The sequence below is a fragment of the Mobula hypostoma genome, chromosome 6 (assembly GCF_963921235.1).
Source record: "Mobula hypostoma chromosome 6, sMobHyp1.1, whole genome shotgun sequence".
Taxonomy (NCBI): Eukaryota; Metazoa; Chordata; class Chondrichthyes; order Myliobatiformes; family Myliobatidae; genus Mobula; species Mobula hypostoma.
In genome coordinates, this window is record NC_086102.1 from 153,550,693 (window position 1) to 153,567,202 (window position 16,510).

Below are 16,510 nucleotides of genomic sequence, written 5' to 3' on the forward strand. Positions count from 1 at the left end.
AAACAGTCCTTCCAGGCGAGGCAACACTTCACCTGTGAGTCTGTTGGGGTCATCTACTGTATCTGGTGTGGCCTCCTGTATATCAGTGAGACTGGACGGAGATTAGGAAACCGCTTCGCTGAACATCTATGCTCTGTCCACCAGAAAGAACGGGATCTCTCAGTGGCCACCCATTTTAATACCACTTCCCATTCCCGTTCTGATATGACAGTCCATGGCCTCTTCTACTGTCACGATGAGACCACACTCAGGTTGGAGGAACAATACCTTGTATTCAATCCTCCAACCTGATGGCATGAACATCAATTTCTCAAACTTCCAGTAATGCCCCCTACCCCCATTCACCATTTCCCATTCCCATTCCTATTTCCCTTTCTCACCTTATGTCCTTACCTCCCTCTGGTGCTCCTCCCCCTTTTCTTTTCTCTGTGGCCTCTGTCCACTTCTATCAGATTCCCCTTCTCCAGCCCTGTATCTCTTTCACCAATCAACTTCCCAGCTCTTTATTTAACCACTGCCCCCCCTCCCAGTTTCACCTATCACCTTGTGGTTCTTCTCCCCTCCCCCCACTTTCTTACTCAGACTCCTCATCTTTTCATTCCAGTCCTGATGAAGGGTCTTGGCCCGAAATGTTGACTGTTTACAGTTTTCTATAGATGCTGCCTGGCCTTCTGAGTTCCTCCAGCCTTTTGTGTGTAATAATTGAACTTCTAGCATCTGCAAATATTCCCTTGTTTGTGTCTTTTTTGTTTATAAGTTAACTGACAACAGCTTTTGAGGGTGAATGATGACTCTTGCAATCCTCTTTAATCCTCTTGGAGCCAGTGAGTTGTTCTGTGCATACTTGGATTCATCACCTCCTTTTATTAGGGCTGCTCAGACACCAAACAAGTATTGAATTAAATTGACTTTATTTCTTACATCCTTCATATACATGAGGAGTAAAAATCTTTATTTTACGTCTCCGTCTAATTGAGCAATGTGCAATTTATAGTAATTTAAATAAATTACAGGACAGTCAATATAACATAGAAATACAATTGCATTGCCATGAATTTATCAGTCTGATGGCCTGGTGGAAGAAACTGTCCTGGAGCCTGTTGGTCCTGGCTTTTATGCTGTAGTACAGTTTCCCGGACAGTAGCAGCTGGAACAGATTGGGGTTGGGGTGACTCGGGTCCCCAATGATCCTTCAGGCCCTTTTTACACACCTGTCTTTGTAAATGTCCTGAATAGTGGGAAGTTCACATCTACAGATGCTCTGGGCTGTCCACACCACTCTCTGCAGAGTCCTGCAATTGGGGGAAGTACAGTTCCCATACCTGGGAGTGATGCAGCCAGTCAGGATGCTCTCAATTGTGCCCCTGTAGAAATTTCTTTGGAATTGGAGGCCCATACCAAACATCCTCAACCATCTGAGGTGAAAGAGGCACTGTTGTGCCTTTTTCACCACACAGCCAGTATGTACAGACCACGTGAGATCCTCGATGATGTGGATGCTGAGGAACTTAAAGCTGTTCACCCTCTCAACCCTTAATCCATTGATTTTAATAGGGGCTAGCCTGTCTCCATTCCTCCTGTAGTCCATAACCAGCTTCTTTGTTTTTGCAACATAGAGGGAGAGATTGTTTTCTTGACACCACTGTGTCGGGGTGATGATTTCTTCTTTGTAGGCTACCTCATTATTTGATATTAGGCCAATCAATGTAGGGTTGTCAGCAAATTTAATTAACAGTTTGGAGCTGTGGGTAGCGACACATTCGTGGGTATACAGAGAGTAAAGGAGGGGGCTTAGGACATGGCCCTGAGGGGCACTTGTGTTGAGGGTCAGTGGGGCAGAGGTGAGGGAGCCCACTCTTACCACCTGCCGGCGAGCTGACAGAAAGTCCACAATCCAGCTACACAAGCCAGGGTGGAGGCCAAGGTCTCTGAGCTTCTTGTCGAGCCTGGAGGAACTTATAGTGTTGAATGCTGAACCGTAGTCCAAGAACAGCATTCTCACATAAGCATCCCTCTTCTCCAGGTGTGTAAGGGCGGTGTGTAGAGCTGTGGCTATTGAATTATCTGTCCATCTGTTGTGTCAGTAGGTGAATTATAGGGGTCCAGTGTGGGTGGCAGCAAGCTGCAGATGTAGTCCATGACCAGCCTCTCAAAGCATTTTCTTATTATTGAGGTGAGTGCAACAGGACGCCAGTAACTACACGTAACTACAGAAGGAGGGAATAAAGAATGTAGAAACAGGAACTGACCAACATCGCCTGGAAGTGCACCCTTCTTGTAATTGATAATTAATTAGAGACCTTTGATGACCTTTCTTAAAGAGATGATTCTGAAATACTGAAAATTCAGTCTTTTTCATTTAGTTTTGGAATACTTGGTCATATTATAGTTCATACTGTTAATGAAGACAAGGTTAGACACTTCCTCTACTGTTTGTTTTCAGGGTCAGCCTGGTAAACAAGGACTAACAGGCCCAACTGGTGAAAGGGGTCCTCCAGGCCCAACTGGTGCACAAGGTGCCCGTGGACCTCCCGGAGAAGCTGGTCAGGATGTAAGTAAAAAAAAAATCATGTTGCTTGACTCTTAACATCTGGAATTTTATTTACATAAATATAACAAAATAAACTCTTTTCAGGCTTCCATCTGGGTACAAGTATTGATTTTAACTGACGTTTCGATGACAAACTATGCTATCTTCATGATGAAGATGACAGAGTTTGTCATTGAAACATTGGTTAAAATCAATACTTGTACTTGGCTGGAAGCCTGAGAAGAATTTATTTGTCATTTAGGCTGGGAAAGCATTAGATCTTCTATCATAAACTTAACAGTTCTATTATTTTAAAAAGATTATGAAACATTTAATCTGCAGTCAATTAAATATTTAAGAAGTACTGTAATGCATGGCATGTGACCACACAGCAAGATCTCATGGGTCAAAATGCACATGCTTTTTGAAGGAGGGATAAATGTCAGTCTGGCCACTGGTGATCAAAGGCCTTTTTCTCGGGATCATTTATGTAGAGTTAAAAGGAACAGACATTTCAGCAGGGCAGCACACCCTCAGTGCTATCATAGGAACATCAGCATAGATAATGTCTCTGAGAGGGAACTTGAATCCACACATCTCTGACAAGCGACTGTGGAAATGTTTGCCCTGAATCAAGCTGAACTCTATCACTTACTCTACTGCATGCTGGGTGTGTGTGCTGCTGGTTAAATGTTCTTCTTTGTTCCTAGGGCCTTCCTGGAATTGATGGCACCCCTGGACGTGATGGTCGTGCAGGAGAGATGGTAAAGCAAAGCAAATCAATAAATCAGCAATGAATACCAGCAGTGAGCTTCTGTTGCTGTGCTGCTCACATGAATGGCAAGAGAGCTAGCTTTCAAGCTGTCTAGTCTCGAGGTTCTCTGCTAACCAGCCTTGCTTTTTTTTCTGCACAGGGCGATCGTGGTGACCCAGGGCCTGCAGGTGTTCCTGGGGTACAAGGTAATCCTGGAGCCCCAGGCCCTGTCGGTGCAACTGGAGAGCCAGGTCCCAGAGGAGAGACGGTAAGTTAAACATATGCATTACAGTTTTCCATTTACCACTAACTAGCAGAATGATCAACAACATGTATTGTTTCAGCATTAATAACAAAGGGGGAAAAGTACAATTCAGGCACAAATATCTTAGAGTTCTAGAATATGCAGCACATCTGGTCTGCACTGAACTATTAATCTGCCTAGTCCCATCAACCTGCACCTGGACAATAGCCCTCCATACTGCTCCCATTCATGCATTTATCCAAATTTCTCTTAAATGTTGAAATCAAATCCAAATCCAAATCTACCACTTCCACCGGCAGCTCGTTCCACACTCTCACCACCCTCTGAGTGATGAAATCCCCCTTATATTCCCCCTAAACTCTTCACCTTTCACCCTTAACCCATGACCTCTAGTTCTATTCTCACCTAACCTCAGTGGAAAAATCCTGCTTGCATTTAGCCTATCTATGCCCCAAATAATTTTGTATATCTCTGTCAACTCTCCTCTCATTCTTCCTGATCTAGGAAGTAAAGTCCTAACCTAATCAGCCCTTCCCTATACTTCAGGTCCTTAATTCCTGGCAACATCTTTGTAAATTTTCTATCCACTCTTTCAACCTTTTTGATATCTTTCCTGTAGGTAGGTGGTCCATAAATGCAAATAATACACTGAATTGAGTCTTATTCAACTTCAACATAACATCCCAACTCATGTACCATAGAAACATAGAAAATAGGTGCAGAAGTAGGCCATTTGGCCCTCCGAGCCTGCACCACCATTCAGTATGATCATGGCTGATCATCCAACTCAGACCCATGTACCTGCCTTCTCTCCATACCCCCGATCCCTTTAGCCACAAGGGCCATATCTAACTCCCTCTTAAATATAGCCAATGAACTGGCCTCAACTGTTTCCTGTGGCAGAGAATTCCACAGATTCACCACTCTCTGTGTGAAGAAGTTTTTCCTCATCTCGGTCCTAAAAGGCTTCCCCTTTATCCTCAAACTGTGACCCTTCGTTCTGGACTTCCCCAACATCGGGAACAATCTTCTTGCATCTAGCCTGTCCAATCCCTTTAGAATTTTATACGTTTCAATAAGATCCCCCCCCTCAATCTTCTAATTTCCGATGAGTATAAGCCTAGTTGATCCAGTCTTTCTTCATATGAAAGTCCTGCCATCCCAGGAATCAACCTGGTGAACCTTCTTTGTACTCCCTCTAAGGCAAGAATGTCTTTCCTCAGATTAGCGGACCAAAATTGCACACAATACTCCAGGTGTGGTCTCACCAAGGCCTTGTACAACTGCAGTAGTACCTCCCTGCTCCTGTACTCGAATCCTCTTGCTATGAATGCCAGCATACCATTTGCCTTTTTCACCGCCTGCTGCACCTGCATGCCCACTTTTAATGACTGGTGTATAATAACACCCAGGTCTCATTGCACCTCCCCTTTTCCTAATCGGCCACCATTCAGATAATAATCTGTTTTCCTGTTTTTGCTACCGAGGTGGATAACCTCACATTTATCCACATTAAATTGCATTTGCCGTGAATTTGCCCACTCACTTAACCTATCCAAGTCACCCTGCATCCTCCTCACAGCTAACATTGCCGCCTAGCTTCGTGTCATCCGCAAACTTGGAGATACTGCATTTAATTCCCTTGTCTAAGTCATTAATATATATTGTAAACAACAATATTAATGTATTTAATATTTTGATTTATGAAGGCCAATGTGTCAAAAGCTCTCTTTACAACCCTATCTCTTTGTGATGCTACTTTCAAGGAATTATGAGATTGTATTCCCAGATCTCTCTGTTCTACCACACTCCTCAGTACCCTATTGCTCACTATGCAAGTCCTATCCTGGTTTGTCCTCCCAAAGTATAATCTTGGTGTCATCTGAAATTTGCTGATCCAGTTTACTACACTATCATCTCCAGTATATCGTTGATATAGATGACAAATAACAATGGGGCCAGCACTGATCTTTGTGAGAAACCACTTGTCACAGGCCCCCAGTCAGCGAGGCAGCCACCTACACCATTGTCTGACTTTTCCTGTGAAGTCAATGTCTAATCCAATTTACTGCCTCAGTCTGAATCTAAGCGACTGAACCTTCTTGACCAATCTTCCATATAGGACCTTGTCAAAGGCATTGCTAAAGTTCAAGTAGACAACACCTACTTCTTTACCTTCATCAACTTTCCTGGCAACTTCCTTGAAAAACTCTAAATGATTAGACATGACCTACCATGCACAAAGCCATGTTGACGATCCCCTATCAGTCCCTTTCCATCAAAGTACTTACGTATCTGGTCCCTCAGAATACCTTCCAATAACTTACCCACGACTGATGTCAGCCTCACTGGCCTATAATTTCCCTGCTTATTTTTAGAGTCTTTCTTAAACAGCGGTATAACATTGACTATCCTCCAATCCTCCAGTACCTCACCAGTTGCTATGGACGTTTTAAATATCTGTACTAGTGCCCCTGCAGTTTCTGCACTAGACACCCACAGGATCCAAGGGAACATCTTGTCAGGGCTGTGGATCTATCCACCCTAATTTGCCTCAAGACAGCAAACACTTCCTCTTCTGTAATTTAAACGCAAACAACAGTCCTGACGAAGGGTCTCGGCCTGAAACGTCGACTGCGCCTCCTCCTATAGATGCTGCCTGGCCTGCTGCGTTCACCAGCAACTTTGATGTGTGTTGCTCTTCTGTAATTACCTACTTTCACAACTTGTTGTTTTTGCAACATTCTGCTCCTCCAAATCCTGCTGACTATGGTGGTCTATAACATAATCTCATTAACAAGGTCATTCCTTTCTTATTCCTCAGTTTCACAAAAAGCTCTCCAGTCTGACCTGTCAGAGCACTGCTGTGACATTGACGCTGTCTAGTAACATCACCCTCACCCTTTAATCCCTCCCACTCTGTCACATCTAAAACAGAACCCTGGAACATTGTGCTGCCAGTCCTGCCCCTCCTGCAACCAAGTCTCACTAATGGCTACAGTGTCATAATTTCTCATGCTGATCCATGCCCTGAGCTCATCCACCTTTCCTACAATAGTCCTTGCATTGAAACGTACACAACTCAGAACATTAGTCCTACTATGCTTAACCTTTTAATTCCTGACTTTGTATATAGGGTTAGTAACACATACCACCTGGAAATCTCATTCTTGTCCACAGAACCTCCTGTCTGTTTTCCAAAACATTGAATCCCCTATCACCACTGTTTGCCTGTTCACCCCTCCTTCCCTTCTGAGCCACAGAGCCTGACCAGTGTTACTTTCCTCTTCTCGGTCATCCCTCCCCCAACAGTATACAAAATGGTATACCTATTATTGAGGGGACTGGCCATGGGGGTACTCTGCATTGGCAGCCTATCCCCTATCCCTCTCCTGACGGTCAACCAGTTACCTGTGTCCTGCACCTTGGGTGTAACTACTTCCCTATATGATCAATCCCGCAGCCTCACAAATGATCCAAAGTTCATCCAGCTCCAGCCCAGTTCCTTAAAGCGGTCTGTAAGAAGCTGCAGCTGGATGCACTTCTTGCAGGGGAGGTCATCAAGCAAGTCTCCCTGCTTTCCCACTCCCCACAAGAGGAGCATTTCACTAGTCCACCCGGCATTCCTGCTGCTCTACTCGTGCAATAAGAAAGAATGAAAGAAAAATTAAATGAAAATAAAACCGACCTACGGCCTCTGCCTCTCCTCACTAAAGCCTCTATGAGCCAAAGCCTGAACTTTCCACTGTTAACACTGGCTCACTCCATCTAACTACTATCAAGCTACAATCACTAATTTTGGATGTGCAAACGTCACACAGCAAAGATAAGCATTTTCTTCAATTTTCCCCTCTACTAAAGGTTCATTTTATATCTGTCACATTTCTACTCTTTGCATTTATTTACTGTAATTTCAGTCTTCATCAGTAGTCATTGTCCTTGCTCAGATATCCAGACAGAAAGTGAAGCTATATCATGAACTGGAAACATCGGCAGATCTAAAACTTTGATTACAATATATGTAAATTAGTGAATCACAGGGCTTATCTGTTGCGTGGAAACCACAGCTTTTCTGCCACACTGTTTGGAAGACTGAGTTCAGACTGGCTGAGTGCTACACAAGAAGCCAGCTGCACTTGCAACGTGGGTCTTACAGTTGACACCTTCCTCCTCGCACGTTTAGTAGCTATTAGTGTGACTGGGGCAGTGGATTGTAAGGTCTTATTAACTTTTTCAGTGAGTAACACTTGGAACATGATACAAAAATATTAAAGAATTTAAAGCTTTTAAAAACTTACCATTAAAGTGACTTGAACAGACTGGGAGGCCACACAATCACTGGTTGTACTTTCCCCAACAACAGAAGCAAAAGCTAATCACTATGTATCAAAATTTCCTTCATATTTAGGTATATTCTGCCATTAGGTGATTTTTTTTGGGATGTGCATTCTTTGCTTAGCAAAGACAACTCATTTTCTCTATTTTTCCCTCCCTAAAGGGTTCTCGTGGTCCAGCAGGTACCTCTGGTCGAGCAGGAGGTCGGGGATTACCAGTAAGCAATTGAACTGATATTTGACTGCTTTTAGTACAAGATTCATGAAATTTGGTTTTATACTTAATACATTTCCAGTCTCTACATTTATTTAATTTCAGTTTACACCAGCAGTCAGTATCTTTATCCATTCATTCAGATTTAACAAATTTTAAATACTATTATATCTAACAAGAGTTTTAAAATTGTAAGTTTCATGTCCAATGAAAACATATTCATAAAGTCAATGTTGCAAGAGTTGAGACTGTAGAGTTGTGTCCTGGTCACAGTTACTTGTTCACGTTCTCATAACACAGCGTTGTGACTGAAAGAGAGGACAAGATTTTTTACTTGGGGAAAAGCCAGATTAATGCTTCTGCAAATTCAGCCCTAAAATGCATGATTTAAAGGTTTAATTGAGGTACCAGCACTGACTGCTAGTCTGTAATTGGAATTTGTGTGCCAGTACTCAATTTACATACATCCTGGGTCTTCAGGGATATCAAGTCATTTGATGTAAAGTCACAGAAGCAGTGAAAAAATTCCCTAAAGAAACAATTTTTCTGCACAACTAACTGTACTTTTACAGTTACTTTGCATTTTGATCTTCAAAGTGGAACGATCACCAGCTTTTTCATTTGACGATGTAAGAAGCCAAAGATGATGTGTTTCTGGCTAGAAGGTAATCACCAATCTAGAGCGTAATCATAACTTCTCAATGTTTTGAGAATCTATGGTTTTGAATTCAAATTTCTACTCAATCTCTTTTATAAATATGATAAGCAAAAGATCTGCTGTGAACCTGCAAACTTTTGCAGCTTTTTTTTTAAGAATACAGTATTTATTTTTAACTTTTTGGAAATAAATCAACATGCCAGCATTTATTCAGAAATGTACTTTAAATCAGTTACATTTTACAAATTGGATTATTAGATACAACATCATAATGAGATAATTTCATACATGCAATGTAAGGTCTACAATAAATTAATTAATAACCTCATCTGAAATTTGTCTTCCTGTTGTTTTAAAAGTATTATTAACTCAAAATGAATTAAAGTACTAATGTATTGATTAATAGGGTGATCTGAAGTGTTAAGTTACATAAATGGAGGTATTGTTTCCATTTCTGGCTTCTGGTAGACAAGGATTTATGTAGAATTAATCAATTCAAACAGTCAGTCATGCAATGATCTTTCTCTTTAAGCTGAGTTAAGGGAAGTGAAATAACTTGCAGGCTGTCCCCAAAAAATCCTTTGACTGTGTTGGTCATTGACGCAAAATATGCATTTCGCTGTATGTTTCCTAAATGCCAAATGAAGTTAAGTTTTAATCTTTTAAAAAATCAATAGTCATGGTAATCCATAATTCAGTTAAATATCAAACGTTTTCCTATTTTAGCCAGGTTTGCTTTAAAAAACATTACTCAGAATCTGAATTACATTCATTATCGCGGACATAAAATATGAAATTTTGTTGTTTTGCAGCAGTAGTGCAATGCAAAGACAATATTACCATAAGTTACAAATGAATTAGTGCAAAAAAGGAACAATGAAGTTTTTTAACCGGATATGTGAGCTGAAAATGCATTTGTAAAAACTAAACTGCAGAACTATCAGTGATCAATATTGCTAAACATGTTCCATGTTTGCATCTTGGTGTAAATTTAATGAAATGGATTTTTGAGGTCAGAGGTCAGACCATAAGAAAATAAAGAATTATTTATGGGCAAACCAATTTTAATAAGTCTTGGTTCATTATCTGCTTTTAAATTACTGAAAAACACTTTAGTAACTGATTCTGCTTGGTTTTTCTTGGTTACACTTATATACTTCTTTATCATCATTATGAACTGTGTTGTATGATGTAGGTGATCGTGGTCTCATGACCATGATTTTTCCTAGCAATCTTTTCTACCGAATTGGTTTGCCATTGCCTTCTTCACTTATACACTTAACTTTCAAAAATAAAATAAAATGTTGTATGATTGTACTCAAGATAAAGGACTTTGCTTTTGCTTTAAAAAACTAACTTGAATGTCAGCAAATAGAAACAAGTGGATATTCACCTTGGTACTTAATATGATATGGAGACATGTCCAGTTTTGTAGACTTCTATGGCAAAGATTTAAACCTGATTTATGCTGAACGAATCCATGCAACTTTGACATGTTGCAGGAGAAGTCCATCTTAGCCAAATAGTGACCCCTCTACTGAAGCTACTTGAATGTTATCTAAGTATTTTAGACCATCAGACATAGGAGCAGAAATGGGTCAATTCAATGTTCCCTTCATATTAAAATAACGTATATCTGAATTGATTTTTGTAGGGCCCTCAAGGTCCGCGTGGTGATAAGGGAGACAATGGAATTCAAGGGGAACGAGGTCAAAAGGGTCATCGTGGATTTACTGGTTTACAGGGTCTTCCTGGTTCTCCTGTAAGTAGCTGTCCAGCAATTGTTAACTTCATCTTGTTTCAGGCAACAGTTTTATAGTTCAATTGATTCATTTTATATCAGAGAAATGTTTACAATATACAACCTGAAAGTCTTGTTCTTTGCAGACACCCACGAGAATGGAAGAGTGCCCCAAAGAATGAGTGACAGTAAAAGCGTTAGAACCCAAAGTCCCTCCCCCCCCTTACTCTCCCCTCCCACGCATGGGCAGCAGCAAAGCGACAATCCTCCCCTTCCTCCACTTACTTCAGCAAAAGAAAATCAGCACTCCCCACCGAACAAGTAAGCAGTAACAAAGCCCCCAAGAAAGACCCAAGCAGTACATCAAAAACGAATCATTCACCCCGACAATTCAACATACCACAGACTCTCTCTCCCTCTCTCCCTCCTCGCCCTCCTCTCCCCCCCCCCAGAGAGACAAAGAGGTGTCACCCCTTCACAGTGAGAGGGAAGATTTAGACAAAACAACTCGCTGATTTTTGATGATAAAGTCTCTGTATGTTAAATCATATTTCACTTTATAATTATGATACTAGAAAACTATTGTGAACTTGATATGTGGTTCCCTCTTTGCACGTATATATCACTTTCCTTTCAATGAAATGAACACATAGTAATGTGGAAGTCCTGGACAGAATGTCTTTCTTCTATTCGAAAGATTAAAGTAATCCATTCTTCTCTCTTCAGGGTACCCCTGGTGAGCAAGGTGGTCCAGGAATTCCAGGGCCAGTTGGTCCCAGAGTAAGTGTGTTTCCATTCATGCAATATCACCGGAAAAGGCAGAATGCAACAAAGGTCACCCCACAAGTTTCTTTCTAATCTTAACATGGATAACTGATCCAGACAATTCACACCTCACCAAGGCAACTGAGCAATTCAAGTCCAACAAACTAAATAGATCTGGTATGCAAAAATAAACCAGCCAAAGGGATGATAAATCGCATGGATGGTTGTCGAAACCCGTCGAGTTCACTGCTGTCCTTATTCTCTGAAGTAGCCAAATATTTTTCAGAGTCTCTCAGGAATGGACAATGAATTCCAGCCTTCTGATTGACACCCTTATCATGTGAACAAAGAAATAATACAATGAATTGCATTAATTTCCTCCTGTGGCAATCCTCATATATATGAACTGTATGACAACATTGCTCTTGTCACTGAGGTTAATACATATACACCTCACCTTAGCATTAAATTTACTGAAGCACTACTTAGGTTACTAACAGAGCCTTACACATATATGTACCGTACATGCCAATTTCTGGTTCCATTCTGTTCTCTCATATTTCTGTATTTTTCAAAAAAATTGCATTATAAGATATATCTTCTATCACTTTTAACCAATTATCGTATCATTTTGAGTTTGGGTAGTTGATATTTTCTTTGGACCCGAGGTCTTAAAGGAACAATTCATGTTCTGGAAGTTGTAATAAAGAAGAGTAATTTTTGTGCTTCAGTTGGCATATTTTGAAAGATATAGTGCATAAGCTTCATATCATTCACAATTCCAATTAAAATGCTATATTCCTATAGGGACCTCCTGGTCCAGTTGGGCCTCCTGGAAAAGAAGGTCACACTGGATTGCCTGGACCCATTGGACCACCTGGAACACGTGGGACTGTGGGGGAGACTGGCCCTGAGGTATGTGTGCATGACGGTACTCAAAAGGAGTGGACAGTGTGTACACTGTGTCAATAGTTTACCCATTGCCAAGTACAAAGGGACCGTTATGAAATACCTACTGTACTTCCAAAGAGCAGTTGTAATTGTAAGCAAGAAGGTAATCACCAATCTAGAGGGTAATCATAACTTCTTAAGGTTTTGAGAAGCAACGGTTTTGAATTCAAATTTCTACTCAACCTCTTTGATAGATTTGATAAGCAAAAGATCTGCTTTTCAAAAGGCACACAAAATGCTGGAGGAGCTCAGCAGGCCAGGCAGCATCAGTGAAAAAGAGTACAGTTGATGTTTTAGTGTGAGACCTTTCATCAGGACTGGAAAAAAACAGATGAGGAGTCAGAGTAAAAAGGTGGAGGGGGGGTGGGAGGAAAAACTACAAGGTGATAGTCAAAACTGGGGGGAGGGCTGATGTAAAGAGCTAGGAAGTTGATCGGTGAAAGAGCTACAGGGTGGGAGAAGTGGGGAGGGGTCCGATAGGAGAGGACAGAAGGCCATTGAAGAAAGAAATGGGTGAAGAGCACCAGAGAGAGGTGATAGGCAGGTGAGGAGATAAAGTGAGAGAGGGAAATAGGGATGCGGAATGGTGAAGGGGCGGGGGAGTGGTCATTACCAGAAGTTCGAGAAATTGATGTTCATCAGGTGGAGGCTGCCCAGATGGAATATTAGGTGCTGCTCTTCCAACTGAGTGTGGCCTCATTGCGACAGTAGAGGGGGCATGGACTGACATGTCAGAATTGGAATAGGAAGTGAAATTAAAATGGGTGGCCACTGGGAGGTCCCACTTTTCCTGGCAGCAGAATGTAGGTGCTCGATGAAGCGGTCTCCCAATCTGTGCCTGGTCTCGCCAATATACAGGAGGCCATACCGGGAGACCTGGATACAGTAGATGATCCCAACAGACTCACAGATGAAGTGTTGCCTCACCTGGAAGGACCGTTTGGGGCCTTGAATGGTAGAGAGGAGGAAAGTTTAGGGGCAAGTGTAGCACTTGTTCCGCTTACAAAGATAAGTGCCAGGAAAGGAGATCAGTAGGGAGGGACGAGCGATCCCTGTGAAAAGCAGAAAGTGGGAGGGAAGGAAAGATGTGCTTGGCAGTGGGATCCTGCTGGAGATGGCAGAAATTACGGAGAATTATGTGCTGGATGCAGAGGCTGGTGGAGTGGTAGGTGAGGACAAGGGGAATCCTATCCCTGGTCGGGTGGCGGAAGGATAGGGTGTGGATAGACATGCGCGAAATGGAGGAGATGCAGTTGATGATTCTGCTGAGTTCCTGCAGCATTTTGTGTGTGTTGCTTGGATTTCCAGCATTTGCAGATTTTCTCTTAGTTGTAATTGTAACTTGGCCTGTAGAAGAACGAGAAGTGACCTTGTTTAGACATACAAGATACCAAGGGTACTTAACAAGGTAGACACTGAGATGTTTTCCAATGTTGGGAAAGTCATAAACATGTGGACATGACCGTACAGTAAGGATGGAAGTGGATATAATTTCAATGTGCAAGGTATTTAGAGGGGTATGCGAACAAGAAAGCTTTATATGGGCTAAATGGGACAAGTTTAGTTGGCATAGATCAAATGGACCAAAAGCCCTCTATCTGTGCTTCATAGCCCTTAGTTACTTACAGCTAAGGTGGGTAGAAATTTCTTCTCTCAGAACAAAGAGAGTAGTGAATCACTAGCATTTTCTGTCCCCTCCCCCAAGGATGAGGCTGGATGCAGTTAAAGGCGGACGTAGATAAATATTTGAAAGATTGTATAGAACTGGTACAGGACAAGTTTTGAGGCCAGCCATGATCGCATTAAATAGCGGGGCAAGCTTGAGGGGTCTGGTAACTGAACTCTTCTGGGTTTTTTTTGTATTCTAATTAATATTAAGCCATCTAGTCATTATAAACACTATAAAACACATTTTACTATAAACAAACAAGAGAAAATCGGCAGATGCTGGAAATCCAAGCAGCACACACAAAGTGCTGGAGGAACTTAGCAGGCCAGGCAGCATCTATAGGAAAAGTACAGTTGACATTTTGGGTCGAAACCCTTCGGCAGGACTACAAACAGAATATCTTAGAACTGGATCTCCGAAATTTTACCCATTATTGCCGTTTGTTGGAACTTGCTGTCTGGCGTGAGGTTGCTATGCTTGAACCAATAACTGGGACCACATTTTTTAACAGTAAGAAAGACAATCGTGCATTTACAGAGCATCTTTACCTTATCCAAGATATCAAAGTACATATGCCAGCCAATGAAGTGCCTGCAGTCCATAGCTACTGTTGGCATAGGAGTGGCAGCTGCCAATTTGTGCACAACAAGCATTTGTGAACAACTGGGGCAATGACTGAGTAAGCTACTTCAGTAACTTTGATTGAGGCAAGAATGTTAACCAGAGATTACTTGCCTCCTGTTCCTCTAGTAGTTGCATGAAATATTTAACTTCTCCCTAAGAAGCTTGACAGGGACCTAGTTTAGGTCTCATCTGTCACCTCGCCCAATGGGCAAAAACTTCAGCATTGCAGGACTTGAAGCCACAACCCTCTAGTATTAAGCAAGACTATAACCACTTCTATCACAGGTTGGCTGCAAAATATTTTGGGATGCTTTGAGCAAATGAAAGCTGATGCATGCCCAGTTTAATTGTGATAATATTTGAGGTTTTTACAATATCAATTTGAGGTTTATACAATAATAATGAATTATACCTCCTTTAAAAGTTATTAATAGGCACTTAACTTTCTTACTGGTAGGGTCCTCGAGGTGAAGAAGGGCCACCAGGTCCCCCTGGTCTTCCTGGTCCTCCCACTGCTGCCTATGAAGATATGCTGCACAGTTATGGCATGGAGCACGAGTCTCTCGATGTGCTCAATGCTGATGAGACCTCCGACACTATCCCAATGGATTCTGGGGTAGATGCTACTCTGAAGTCTCTTAGCAGTCAGTTAGAAACTATACGCAGTCCAGACGGTTCAAGGAAGAACCCAGCTCGAACCTGCCAAGATCTTCTATACTGTCACCCAGTGAAGAAAAGTGGTATGTATCTGGACTGATGTCTTGTTTTCCTGTGTATTTTTAAGCTATGTATCTTCTTCAAAATTTTTTTTTTACAGTATAACAAAATAAGGTCCCTAACAATGGGAAGGGAGTAGGGTCAAAGTTAAGGTTAAAATATCCACTGAACCATATGGATTAAATGCAGACTGGAGTCAGATCAAAAGTGACAGCCTGGCATAGATGAACTTCTCATGTAGAAGCTGCCAGTCCTTTCACTACGTAATTGTTGAGAGTTCTGGTTTAAGATGCCACTGGTGAAACACAGCAATGACTTACTGACAAGAAACAAAACTACTAATGACTTTATTAATTACACATTTTCAAAACAATCACTGCCATCAATAGCTTGTCACTTTCCTTTTGGAGCTGAGCTTTTGAACTGCCTCTACGATGTAGTATATTTGTGGAGTGAACTGAAGTCTCAAAGGGGCAGGATAGTTGCAGCGTGGCAGTTATGGGCTGAATTGAGGTGGTCTGCCATGGGCCCAAGAGCAAGGAATGAGCCAATCTTCAGCCATTGCTGGAGCAGACTTGGAGCCTATTTGAAGCAGTAGATCCAAAGTGAAGTGAGCCAAAGTGGGGCAGAGTTGAGGCGGTAGGGCCTGAGCCCGATAGCGTATCAAAGTAGCAGGCCCGGGTCCAAGATTTGGCTGATTTAAGTGCCAGGTCAAATTGAAAAGGTCAGGGTGTTGATGTCGGAGCCGGAGGCGAAGGAGGTGATGGGTCATGCTGGTGTTCAGCTTACTGCTCGGTGTGGTTTACTGATCTTTGCGTTGAACTGAGTTTGTGGTCTGCAACTAATGGGCTCCTGGATCGGCTGTGACGTGCTTCGTGGCTGTGAACTCACTTTCATAAACTTTAGTTCTGTACATTATTTGCTTACTTTGTTTTGTTTGCATGATTTGCTCCTTTTTTGCGCATTGCATGTTTGACAGTCTTTTTTAATGGGGTCTATTTGGTTTGTTTGTTTTGTGTCTGCCTGTGAGGAGACAAATATCAAGGTTGTATATAGTATACATATTTTGATAATAAATGTACTTTGAACTTTGAGAATTGAGGAAGGAGGGGAAAGGGAGGGTTAAGGATCCATGAGGAGGGAGATGACACCATGCTTTGTGTGATTCCAGTGTTTCCAAGAAGGAAGTCCTTCTACATTTCTTTTTTAGTTGTAATTTATTTTTTATTGAAGTTCATCATCGAACAAACATTTCCATAAGATGTATTTCAGATATTGTACATATATA

At 41.8% G+C, this 16,510-nt stretch overlaps 1 protein-coding gene across 1 annotated transcript in view; it reads left to right on the forward strand.

The window, feature by feature from the left end:
- Positions 1 to 16,510, forward strand: part of LOC134348514 (collagen alpha-2(V) chain-like) — a 296,032-nt gene that overhangs the window by 260,211 nt on the left and 19,311 nt on the right. Inside the window, exons 44-51 of the mRNA XM_063052002.1 lie at positions 2,444 to 2,551; positions 3,241 to 3,294; positions 3,445 to 3,552; positions 8,048 to 8,101; positions 10,410 to 10,517; positions 11,223 to 11,276; positions 12,069 to 12,176; positions 14,963 to 15,245. Of these exons, the coding sequence (XP_062908072.1) occupies positions 2,444 to 2,551; positions 3,241 to 3,294; positions 3,445 to 3,552; positions 8,048 to 8,101; positions 10,410 to 10,517; positions 11,223 to 11,276; positions 12,069 to 12,176; positions 14,963 to 15,245 (877 nt within the window). The remainder of the gene's footprint in view (positions 1 to 2,443; positions 2,552 to 3,240; positions 3,295 to 3,444; positions 3,553 to 8,047; positions 8,102 to 10,409; positions 10,518 to 11,222; positions 11,277 to 12,068; positions 12,177 to 14,962; positions 15,246 to 16,510) is intronic.